The sequence below is a fragment of the Idiotropiscis lumnitzeri genome, chromosome 1 (assembly GCF_059441095.1).
Source record: "Idiotropiscis lumnitzeri isolate Australia: NSW breed Sydney's pygmy pipehorse chromosome 1, RoL_Ilum_1.0, whole genome shotgun sequence".
Taxonomy (NCBI): Eukaryota; Metazoa; Chordata; class Actinopteri; order Syngnathiformes; family Syngnathidae; genus Idiotropiscis; species Idiotropiscis lumnitzeri.
This window is the reverse complement of record NC_142391.1, coordinates 32,071,728-32,083,622: the sequence shown is the minus strand read 5'-3', so window position 1 is coordinate 32,083,622 and position 11,895 is coordinate 32,071,728. Positions and strand designations below refer to the sequence as shown.

The 11,895-nt window shown below is 43.0% G+C and overlaps 2 protein-coding genes across 3 annotated transcripts; both read right to left on the bottom strand.

Annotated features, from left to right (window-relative positions):
* Positions 1-115: 115 nt before the first annotated feature.
* prf1.5 (perforin 1.5) lies at positions 116-4,012 on the bottom strand. Of its 2 annotated transcripts, XM_088295415.1 has the most exons (6): positions 3,527-4,012; positions 3,262-3,440; positions 2,818-3,087; positions 2,469-2,740; positions 1,901-2,042; positions 116-1,815 (listed from the first exon to the last, which is right to left on the bottom strand). In XM_088295415.1, the coding sequence occupies exons 3-6, from the start codon at positions 3,079-3,081 to the stop codon at positions 928-930; spliced, it is 1,566 nt and encodes a 521-aa protein (XP_088151541.1). In that variant the 5' UTR covers positions 3,082-3,087; positions 3,262-3,440; positions 3,527-4,012; the 3' UTR covers positions 116-927. The 2 variants fall into 2 exon arrangements, with proteins under 2 accessions (XP_088151541.1, XP_088151552.1); XM_088295426.1 differs by lacking the exon at positions 3,527-4,012 and having other exon boundaries at positions 3,262-3,518.
* Positions 4,013-4,163: 151 nt separating this feature from the next.
* On the bottom strand, positions 4,164-8,024 carry mpeg1.1 (macrophage expressed 1, tandem duplicate 1). The gene is made up of 2 exons (XM_088295408.1): positions 7,522-8,024; positions 4,164-6,464 (listed from the first exon to the last, which is right to left on the bottom strand). Exons 1-2 carry the CDS (start codon positions 7,969-7,971, stop codon positions 4,773-4,775), a joined length of 2,142 nt encoding a protein of 713 aa, XP_088151534.1. The 5' UTR covers positions 7,972-8,024; the 3' UTR covers positions 4,164-4,772.
* Positions 8,025-11,895: the final 3,871 nt, after the last annotated feature.

The window sequence follows — 11,895 nt, the reverse complement described above, 5'->3', positions numbered from 1 at the left end:
AACTGCAAATCTGGATTTTTTTTTTGTACAAACCAGGCGCATACTTGCTCTTTGTGGTTAAGTTTGTGAAATGGGTGACGTTATGGTGGCATTTATTAAGAACGACCATGACAAGCCAATTCATAGTAACTTTATTTGGACTTTTATTGAAAATTTAAGCATTGCTGGCCATTTCTGTCACGTCTTGAAAGATAAACCTGCCATTGAAAAAGTTATTGCACAGTACACACATATACGCTATAAGACGCACTTGTATATAAGCCGTAACAAATCCCGCTGGGAAAAAAACTATATACAAGCCGCACCAAGCTATAAGCTGCAGTTTTCTATGTTGAAAAAAATGAGTTGTTTACTGCATGTACAGAACGATTTTGTACTGTGAATGCACATAAAGGTACATAAACAGATTGTTGAAACAGTGCCTTTTAACATGGAAACAACTTTGCTAACTAAAACAGAACAGACCCAAGAGAAAAAAAAATCAAGTTTTATTTAGTGTATTATCTGAACTATAGAGCGCCCCTACTGGTGAAAGAAAAATCCACAGGAAAGCCGCAATGTTTTATTCGCCGCATGATTCAAAATCTAGGAAAAGTAGCGGCTTATAGTTTGGAAAATACGGTAATTTGGAGACCAAAATGAGCTCATCATCAAGTCATGGTCATCGAGATCATGATATCAAAGCTCTAATGGATTGTAAAGATGAGGTAAATCTAAAGTATGCAGTATGAAAGGGCATCGATGTGGTTGCTTCTAAAATTGAGCATGGTAATATTAGTCAAAACAAACGTGAATTTCCCTTTGCTGCATTAGAATCTTGCTTAGGTAAGTTTGGTGCAGTTCGCATGCTGACGTCCAAGGGGAATCTCAGTCTAATTGTTAACGAAGATACTATCAGCAAGTAAACAAGAATTTAGAAGGTTTGAACTACGCGGCAGTGGGGGAGTACCGTCCACACCTGAAGCCTGACAAGTGAGCATCGCACTTGATGCTATAAGAAAAGTAGAGGACTCCTTTTCTCAGCTGGCAGCTCAGCGAACGAGTTCCTCGCTCAGGAAAGACGAGACAAACACCTGCTTGGTCGTTGTAAAGAACATCTCTGTCCCAGACTTCAAACCTCAACTCCTGCCCCACCTCCACCGAGCTGAAGTAATAGGTGGCATTCCATACTGGATTGTTGTCGTCCATCACAGTTTCTGTCTCCTCGTACATGCCGTTGTAGAAGATCTTCACGTAGGCGTCTGTTTTGGTGAAGGTGTCGGCCTTGAGACCAGCGGCTCTGTGGATCTCCAGTTCGAGAGATCCACGTCCAGCTCGCAGTGGACAGCAGTTGTGGTCCAGGTTGGGTGTCGGGGAGCAGTTCTTGAAACCCTGTTGGTCCTCTTGAAGCTTGTTCTCTTGGATATACTCTGAGATGATTTCCCTTAGATTAGCGCTGATCTGAGTGTCCTCCACCAGATGGTGCAGGGGGAAAATCCCGTAGGAAACCACATCTGGGTTGTCGTGGAGGCTGTTCATCCAGCTGTGGTAGGCGTCGGAGGGGGCCTGCTGGTAGAGGATGTCCGGAAAATATTTCTCCCCGCCAATGACCTCGATCTTGTGAGTCATGAAACCTTGATAGAAACCCATGCTCATGTTTCCTTTCATGAGGCCGTCACACTTGTTGGAGTATGAAGCATTGGCGGGGAGGAATCCCAAGGCCATGCGGAGTTCGGCATTCAGGCAGTTTTTGATCTCCGCCTCCGTAAAGCCCTTCAGCGTGGCAAGACAGGTCCGGAAGGCTGTGATTCGCCTCACCTTTCCACCGAGTTGAACCTCGGAAATGGAATCAAATCAAATTTAGCTGCTATACGATTCCCATTGCATAGACACTGACTGTATGCACTTATGTGCGTCTGACCTGGTGAATGTAGTGTGTTCCATACGTGTCAATCAGCCGTCTGTACAGGGCTCTGCTGTGGCTTGTGATTAGGTTCAGTGGGAGTCTGTTCAGATGCTTTGTGAACTCTGTACTCAGCTGGGGGTGGTCAGCGAGTCTGTAGCTGAAACAATAAGAGGAATAGGAAGTTAACATTACTGAGATTGCGCCCCGTTGATAGTGGTGGACACAGTGAATACTTTGATTCTTGATTCCTTTATTTTTCATTGTTGCTCAGAAAAACATTGTCCATCTAATCTATTTGCTATCGTGGTTGTTCTTGTTAGGGCCATGGGTGAGCTTGCACCTATCCCAGCTGACTGTGCCACCCTGCATATGTTTATCTTAAATGAGCCAGCATGCATGGTTTTGGAATTGGGGGAAAGGCTTGATTATCCAGAGAACCCCCACGTAAACGTGGGAGGAGAGCATCCAAACAGGAAGCTCAGATTTCATGAGCACTGAATCGTTTATCCTAAGATTTGCAGTTATACACAACTTTGACCTTGTGTGCAAAGTTTGTGTGCACAGTCGGTGTCCATTCTTTTACCTGTAGTAGGTGCAGCTGATTTCATGTATGGCGAAAGTGGCCTTGTCCACGCTGTGCTGCGAACGGGCAAACTTGGCCAAGTCTGAGCGGCTCCCTCCCAGCACTACCTTGCCGAATTTATCGAGGCTCAAGCCCACACTCCAGTTGTTGTTCACCAGTGAGTTGGAGCTGCGCAGCAGAGAGTCCACGGAGTGGTGGAGGGCACTTGAAAGCTGCTTGCTGCAACGGCTGAAGGGGCGCCAGTCAAGCACAGCAGCTGGGAGCCTCTGAATCTGAGGATGGAGGCGGGGGAGAAAGGACAGTATGAAACAAACCACTTAATGTTGAGCGGCGAATCATCAGTCGTCACCTGTCCTTTCTGGAAGCGGTTTGGACACAGTGTGCATGTCTGGTTGTCAGCCAGATGACCCTTGACGTTAATGACATACGCCCCTGTCCGACGCAGCCGGACCACGTCGAAACCCTCCCCAGCCAAGTTATAGCCGGGCACAAAGGGCGCTTTCTCGCACTGTGTTGCCGAGCCGAGCCGACACGCCTGCAGCCTGCCCACCTCCAGGATGACTGGCAATGCCAACACCAATGAGACAAAGCTACTTCTTTGGAACCCTGGCATGGTTACCTAGTTGTGAAGTAAATTGATATTCAGTGAAGTCTCTCTGTAAACATACAACATATTAGCTTCTCGGCTCTCCAGATTGCAGAAGTGGAGCATTTAATCCTACCATAGATGTTGTTGAAAACATGCTCTGAATATTTTAAAGTCTTTATACTAAAAGGAAAAGTAAACACTTACCTTGGATTGGGTCTTCAGGCTTTTTTCCTCTGGTCAAAACAGCTCTTAAAATTCCCCTTCAGAGTTTTTGCTTTGTCGCTTCTCCCTCCGAAGGGACGGTGCAAACTCTTGCCCTGCTGCACATTAAGCTGCAGACTGGCCGCGATTCCGTTTGGCTGCTCACCTTTGTCTGTGATTCACTGTTTGAAAAACACCAAGGAGGGAGTTCATGGCTCAGGGCTTTTCATGTCTGTCTCTTTTTGCTCTCTCACTCTCGCTCACTCACCGCTTAAGGCTGTTCCAATTTCCTCAGCTTGAGCCGGTTTGTTTTCATGTTCAAGTTCGCATTCTATTCCCCCGCAGCTTGGTGGGGGAGGGTGATTCTTTTATTCTCACTGGAGCTAGATGCACAACCGCACGTTTATTGGAAATGAATGTGTGCAAGAGGGAGGGTTTTGTATGTGCTCTTTTGTGCATACAGTGTCTGAGCCTGCCTGTCTGTGTGCTGATAACCTCCCCAACCATGAGGTCACATCTGCCAATGTCTATTTATTGCATGTGGATTGAATGCAAGTGGGTTTTTTTTTTGGGTCAGCAAACCCACTGAAAGTAAATGTGGCTGTCCAAAATCTGCGCAAGGCGTTTCCTGCAGCAGTGGAACTTGTGATTTTCAGCTTGTTATTCCTAGTATGCAGGCATTAAAATAGACTGGACAATTTGCTTCCTGCATACTTGCACAGTGTGAATTCCTCCCAAGGAGTGAATTATGCTTGATCAAACTTCAAACGTGCTGTGACACTTAACATTTATAGTAATTAAAAGAGCGTAAATGCATCTTGTAGTACTGGTTAACTTTTGTCTGTCTTTTTTTTCTGATACCCGTCATTATTTACTGTGGGGAAATTGGACGCATGAAACATGAATGCAAACCAATCGCCAGATTACTTTTATTGCATTAAGTCATTATAAATGCCATTTACGGTGTATGTATTTTCATTTCAGTTGAATAGTTTAAAAAAGAAAATGTATCTGGATGGAGAGTAGTTTTCAATTATCATGATAAAATTTAAGCTTGTCACAGGTTGAAAATGTACACATTTGTTCCAGCAATGCCGTCCACAGTTTATGGTACCCTCACAATGAAAGTTTTTTTTTCTGCAGGTTTTGTGACAGAAAAATAAACATTCTGACAAAAAAAAGCTGTATATTTAGTTCAGTGAATGTGAAGTGAAAAAAAAAAATTCAGATATAATATTGGACAGTGCCATTTTTCTTATTTAAAAAAATACACATTAATAAAAAAAAATATAGGGGTGATGAGATTTCTGACGTTTTTTCCATTCCTTTCCATGAAGACATTTGATTTGCAATATAAGTGATTTGAGTTGCTGGCATGCTCGCAAATGCAATTTTTGCTCACTCGAATTTCCATGCGTAACATTTCAACCATATGCTCTATGATTAAACATGAATAATGCTAATACAATAGTCATCGACAAAAAGAAATCATTCCAGCCACATTTGTTACTTTTCTAGATATTGCCAGCATTCTCTTGCAGGATCGCTCTATCCTCTTCATCACCTACGGCCTCTTCCTGCCGTATTTCCGCATAACCTCTCCTGAAGGGCATCCCAGGCAGTTTTTTTCTTCGTTTCATCAAGACCACGACTCCCACGAGCACGAGAGCCATCACGCCCATCACAGCAAATGCGACCCCTGCCTTATCTCCACTGGACATCTGACTCTGGTTCTGGTTGAAGTCTCTTAAAATCCCCTCCACATCCTTGGCATCTGCCAGTTTCCATGCCTTGGTGTTTTGGACTCTTACCCAGCTTTTCTCACCCTCTGTCATCACTATTACCGTGTCGGTGGCTTTTGTATTAAGGAGTGGTGCCCTAGTGAAAGGAGGGAGATGGATTGGAAGCAGCTGCCCACCTGTGAATAATCCCGACTGGACACAGTAAAGGATTTCACAGCCATCGCTTACGGCAGCAAGGTGTTGACTGAACTTGGGGGGGCAGCGATGTTGTTGCCCCGCCAAGGGGTTGTTTGACTGACAGCTGAAGAAGCCTCCAAACGGTACAGCGTATTTGGTGCCAATTTCATAGTCCTTATTCAAACAGATCACTTGACCGTCAGAGAGGAACTTTACAGGCAAAAAACTTTCGGGGCAAGTTTTCGAGTTGGTGATGGGGTTCAGCATGGAGGGGCTGTAAATACCTCCAAAGAGATAGCCAGAGTTTTCTGGAGCCTTGCCACTGACAGAACACCAGTAGGTGTTTATGTGAGCGGAGCGGACGTACGAGTTGTCCCGACACACTTGATGATGGCAGTGGAACCAGTGAAAGGGTCCGCATCTATATGTCTCGTCGTGACATTCGTATACGGTGTATGCTTGCTGTCTCACCTCTGATCTCAGTAACGTAGGCGAGTAAGGTGGCTGACAGGAAAAGGCACCTGTATCTGGATTTTTCTGGGCCAGCGTGTCACACAGCGGGCCTGCATTTTGCGAGATGGGAATGCACTCTTGGTAGACACCGCCGAAGCTGAGATTTGTCGTGGGGCCTTCACACGAAGCGTCGTCAATGTTTGCTTGGAAGTTGAAGTTCTGGGAGTTGACGTCAACGCATCCAGGGCGAGTGTTGACCTTGTAATAGCGCTCGATGGCCTTGCTTACGGATTTGGCGACTTTGTTAACAGTAGGCTGGGGCAGATCCGGTATGGTGTTGGCATTTATAAAATAGGGCAAGGCTAATCCGAAGCGATCAACTGCAACCAGATTGTTTCGGGTATTTTCCTGCCACTTTTGCAGGGTGATGCCTGGGTAGAAAGGTATACTGCCGTGACTTTGAATGAGAGAATACTGAATGTTTGATTGATATTTCTGGAGTGACGAGCTCTGTTGGGTATTTTGGCTGCTTATGTCAAACTTGACTTTGTCAAAAAAGTTGAGGCCAGCCGAGGCTTTAATGGCAGAACTTTCTGATGCAGCGTCCGTCACGTAAGAGGAACGCAAATAGTCCTCCCCCACCAATGTAGCTCCAGCATCAATACTGGTGATTACGTGGGTACCATAATCCAGCACCATCTTCTCTGAGAGGTAGTTTGCATTCCTTGTTTGGTTGTTTTCAATGGCATCCGCTATCTCCTTGGCTTGCTGCGCAAAACGTGAATCTAGACTGAAGTCCGGATTAGCCTTAACAGTGTAGAGGAGGTTACGAACCTGAGAATGAAATGAAGCAAATTTAAGTGTTAGGTGTTGAAACCTTTCAGTAGAGGGTAATGTTGATGAATTGTCTTTTTCTCCTATCAAAATATGAACATAATTCTTGCGAGGACTGATTAAATACCACTTATAATCAAACTCGGAACTGGATCATACATCTGTTGTGAATTTTTCTCTTCAGCTCCTTGTTAGAGAACAGCAATTTGTGCAAAAAACACTGTAACAGTGAATACTTGGAATAACAGCCCTAACTTATTGTAGGTGCTGTACTGTATTGTCCTTACTTGGGGTTTATTCATAGCTTGTTGACAGTATATATTATTTATCTTCAGTTTTAATACGAGGAAGTAAAAACCGGGACTCCTGGAGGTCCACTTGCCACAGCTTGGTGGTTGACGAAATAATGGCACTATCCATCCATCCATTATCTGAACCGCTTCTCCTCACAAGAGTCGCGGGGGGTGCTGGAACCTATCCCAGCTATCTTCGGGCAGGAGGCGGGGTAAACCCTGAACTGGTTGCCTGCCAATCACAGGGCACACAAAGACCAAGAACCATCCGCACTCAGACTCGTACCTCGACAATTTAGAGTGCCAAATCAACCTGCCATGTATGTTTTTGGAATGTGGGAGAAAACTGGAGTATCTGGAGAAAACCCACACAGGCACGGGGAGAACATGCAAACTCCAAACAGGAAGGCCGGAGCCGGAATCGAAACTCACACCTCTGCAGTGTGGGTGACCAGAGCACCTAATAAACGTACCTCAGTCAGTCCAAGTAAATATTTTCATCTATGGTAACTGTGACATCACGTAAATCGGGCTTTCCGGAATCAGTAACTTTTCTCCGAAATCTCTTGGCAAAAAGCATTTCAACACACTGACGGTGGATAAAAAGAAAATATGAGTACCTTATTGACAAAAAAAAAAGTTAGTTTAGTTTTATGCATTATACTTGGTGTTTAATCTGCATTTAGTAATAACAAAACCTAATCATTAACAATTTGTGTTTTAGCACAAAATGTTATACTTTCAACATATCCATGAAACCTCACCTGCACTCTGGTTGTCTTTGAAGAGTCTTGGACCTGATGGAATTTCATCCTCTGGTTCTCAGAGGAGAATTTACCATTCAACAGAGAAAAAAATGATCCATCAGCATTTATGCTGCGAGACGTTGAGCTTTGCTGCTCCTGCCAGGTGCTGATTATCTCAGAGTTGGTCTCCACTCCCGTCTCCTTGTGGGCTATGACAAACACTTCATCTGGGATGAAATAGAGCCCGTCTTCGGTGGTCTGGCAATGGCAATAGCTGAGGTTCATGACCCGACCCATATCTATGTTCCGGAGGTTATCCCAGCCTCCGCCAGGTAGAGCTTCCAGAGCTGTGATGGAGAGGTTAGTGGAAGCTCGACATTGTCGTAGCCAGTTGGTCGGACGGCTGACAGGAATTGACAAGGAAACATGAAGAAGAGAGAGCGCCAGGAGAGTCGCAGGTGCCCTCATCTTGAATGTGTCCAAAATGTAGGCAAAGACTGCTGAACTCAAGGTTCACAAGTTCCTCCCTCTCTTATCATATGACCTCGTTGAGGAACTATTTATTCAGGAAACGGTGCCTGTGTTGAGTTTCGCTTTTGATTAGGTAGTCTGTTCCTCCAGAGTATTAACTGTGTGTGTGACTGATTGATTGTGATTTGAACCCAGAACAAACTTCACCCTACTGAGTGGAATACCAAATGACAACACAGAAAGAGCAGAAATTTAAAAAAAAAAAAGAGAGAAAGAGAAAAATATGTACCAAAATAAATGAAAAAAATTATAGAAAGAAAATGTTAGGGTGAATGTATATAACTTATCCCATATTTTAATCGATTAGTATTGCAAAAGAATTGTTCCACAGTGTAACCAAAGTTTGGACCATTGTAATGACAAGATCCTCAGGAGATGAATGCAGAAAGATTGGATCAAGGCTGCAACAAAGGAGGTGTGACGGAGACACCTCTGAAACAATGGACTTTCATGCCGGGACAACAGACAGAAAATAAAAGTCACACTTCACTGCTTCAATTATAAATCGTTGTTTGAGCTCATCCATAAACGGCGTCCAAATTCTTATGCTTTACCCTTAATCACTTAGGTTAATTTAGTCATCATCATTTCTTTAAGGCAGGACTGTATGGAGGACACTTCGATCTCCCTTGATGTAACATCCTCCTGGCCTGTAAGAGCCCAAAGTTAATCAAAGTCCTGCATTGGGTGTGAGCAGAAAAGTCTTCCGGACATATACCTAAAACACAATTTTGCTCTACAGGGTACCCGAATTCTCGTGATTTTGCTGCAAATATAAACAACAGTTTTCCAAAAAGACCCTAACTTGGGACCTTCCCTTACATAATGGATTAAAGTGCCCTTTGCCGTCAAACATTTTACACATGTATCTGATTTATTGAGTTTCTCAGGGGTTTTGTAGGTCCTCATTAGCCATTTATGTTGTAGCAGTTTCATACGCATGACTACATTCCTTGTCATGTGTGATGAGTGCTGTGTACAGAAGTGAAATTTGCCATTTCCCCTGTATATGTTTCAGTACTACATCCTCAAGGCCTGATAAGGGCGCTACATGCAAACCCTGGCCAAGATTTGAAGAAACAAAGTGTTTTAATTGTAAATATTTAAAATGTTTCTTGGGAATTGCGTATTACAAGCAAAGATAATCAACGTTCTTAAGGTAGTACCCTAATCATATAGATATCCTTTTTTTTTTTTTTTTTAGTCCCCTATCAGCTTACGTTTTAAAACCGCGATGTGCCCGGCCAGGAATAAAATTGGGGAAAATTGAGAAATAGTGGGTGTATCACATATGTTTGTCAGCTTTGAACCAGACACCAATACTGTTTCTAAGAAACAGATTGGATGTATTTCTCTTTAAAGATTTAAAGTTGGCTGAATACAAATACATACTTAGCGGTAGCTCTAGTACTGATACTTGTTCAATTCTAAACCATGCTGGAGGAGACAGTGCAAGAAAATAAAACATATCTCTACGTAGTTGGTCGGCCCAATAATACCACTATAAATTGGGCAGCTGTAATCCACCCCTGTCATATGGCATTTACATTAGCCTAAATCTGAGTCTAAATTTTTTTTATTATTCCAAATTAACCTGCTAAACACACGATTAATTTCTCTAAAAGGTGATTTTGACAGTGGTAGTGGGTGTGACTGAAACAAATAGATGTCGTGTAAAACTATGTAAATGTCTAAATGACCAGAACTTTAGACTAATTTCTAGTAGAGTCTGGGGAGCAACCACATTAAGCTGCCATCTTCGTCCGTGGCTCAACAGCGCCCTGCTGATAAAACTTAATTAGTCCAACCTTAAATGTAGTGCAATATAAAAGCTCATGTCATAAGCCTACTTTGTAAATCGGGGTTTGATGCAAAACATTCCTGAAGGTTTCAAGTGATTTACAGGTGTGGCTCAGAATCAGGTAAAATGCAGAAGAAGCTGCCGTATCAGTGCTGATAAAGATCAGGTCAGTGATGTCAGATGACGTTTTTTTATAATGCACATTCAGGCTTTATCTTATTAAAAACCACTGTAAACGGAAGTGAAAGTAAAGCCTGAAAAAGGGGAAGCTTCTTAACGTTTGCAACGCGTCACGTGATCTTATACTGCAGACAATTCCCCAATGAGTCACTGCACAAACTAGTCCAGGCCTGAATGAGCAAATCCAAAACACTTCCACTGTCTGGCCAAAGAAAGTCACCATTATTGTTTCACCCGAACCGATCCCGATGGTTCTTTTCCTGAAACGTGTGATTAGTTACAATCTGGATTCCCATCCAAACCGCGCAGAAACAGAACTCCTGAATATTATCAATGATCTTCTCTCTTCTAATGCCAATAATACTCTCTTGTACTCTCCATCTCACTAACACCATCAGTTCATCTATCCCAAGGGTTGTCCCCTCAAAATTCAGTTCGTTGGCCACTCTTCATTCTTGAAAATGGACTCAAACGTTAACTGCCGCATATTTCATGGGAAGTCTTGCCAAGTCAAGTTTTTCTCCTCTATTGGTAGATCATTTTCATTATATAGTCTCATTTATTTTTTTATTTTTTTAACCCAATTGTGTAAATGTAGCAACTTTTATATATATATATTTATATATATATTTATATTTATATATATATATTTATATATATATATATATAGATATAGATATAGATATAGATATAGTGAACCCTCGCTACTTCGCGGTTCACCTTTCGCGGGTTCAGTGCTTCGCGGGTCTAAAAAATATTCGGGGGCATTGTAGTTTCGCCGAGCGGCATGACGGGGCGCTGGAGCGGTTAGGCGGCCGGCGTGCGCCGAAGAGGAGAGTGGACGAAGAAGAGCACGTTCCCCCGGGCACGATTTGGGGCGACGTTTCGCGCGGTTCGGACCGTACCAGAGCTCCGGCCAGCGTGCATGGCAGTTAAGCCGAAGAGGAACAACTTCCGCCCGGGCACTAGCGGGGCGACATTTCGCTCCATTCGGGACCGTGCGAGAGCTCCGGAGGAGACCAGCCGGCGTGCGTGGTAGTTAAGCCGAAGAGGAACACCTTCCGCCCAGGCATGAGCGGAGCGCGAGGCTGTCAGTTATGAATGAATAAATAAATAAATGAAGAATGCCACCTTTCATTTCACAGGGCACACCGGACGGCGTACCAGCAGGTAAAAGTCGAAGTAATTAAATAAATACAAAAAGAAGTAATTGAATAAATACAAAAATAATGGCTGGGGAATAAAAAAATAAAAAGTTTTAATAATTTTTTTTTTTGTTATAACATGAATTTCACTCTCTCTCTCTACCCGTATATATATATATATATATATATATATTTATTTTTTTTTTAAGCATTTTTGAAGGTGCGCCGCTACTTCGCACTTTTTTTTTTAAGCATTTTTGAAGGTGCGCCGCTCCTTCGCGGATTTTCATTTTCGCGGGTGGTCTCGGTCCCCATTAACCGATAACCGAGGGTTTACTGTATATATATATATATATATATATATATATATATATATATAGCCCAAAGATGGCTGGGATAGGCTCCAACATGCTCCCAACCCTGGTGAGGATAAGCGGCTTAGATAATGGATGGATGTTATAACCAATGAAAATGGTGGATGTTTCACTGATATGACTAAACTCAAGGTTATCCAGCTTTTTTGACATGATATTTCACTCAGAGGGCAATTATCAGAGTGGGGAAAATACATCTAGGCCACTCCTCATTTAAATAAACATAGGGAAGATTTAATTTCAGAGTTAAATAAGTTTTATTATTGTTCATAACATGGACAGTTAAGAAAGGAAGTGCTGAGACAGCAGGATAATTAATTCCTATTACAGAAGGAAAGATAGCATAGACGCTATAGCTTCA

Coding starts and splice junctions, on each gene's coding strand:
- prf1.5 (XM_088295415.1), bottom strand. CDS start 3,081: ATGCCAGGGTTCCAAAGAAGTAGCTTTGTCTCATTGGTGTTGGCATTG. Junction 2,741..2,817: donor ACCGCTTCCAGAAAGGACAG/GTGACGACTGAT, acceptor CTCCATCCTCAG/ATTCAGAGGCTCCCAGCTGC. Junction 2,043..2,468: donor ATCAGCTGCACCTACTACAG/GTAAAAGAATGG, acceptor TTATTGTTTCAG/CTACAGACTCGCTGACCACC.
- mpeg1.1 (XM_088295408.1), bottom strand. CDS start 7,971: ATGAGGGCACCTGCGACTCTCCTGGCGCTCTCTCTTCTTCATGTTTCC. Junction 6,465..7,521: donor CAAAGACAACCAGAGTGCAG/GTGAGGTTTCAT, acceptor TTTCATTCTCAG/GTTCGTAACCTCCTCTACAC.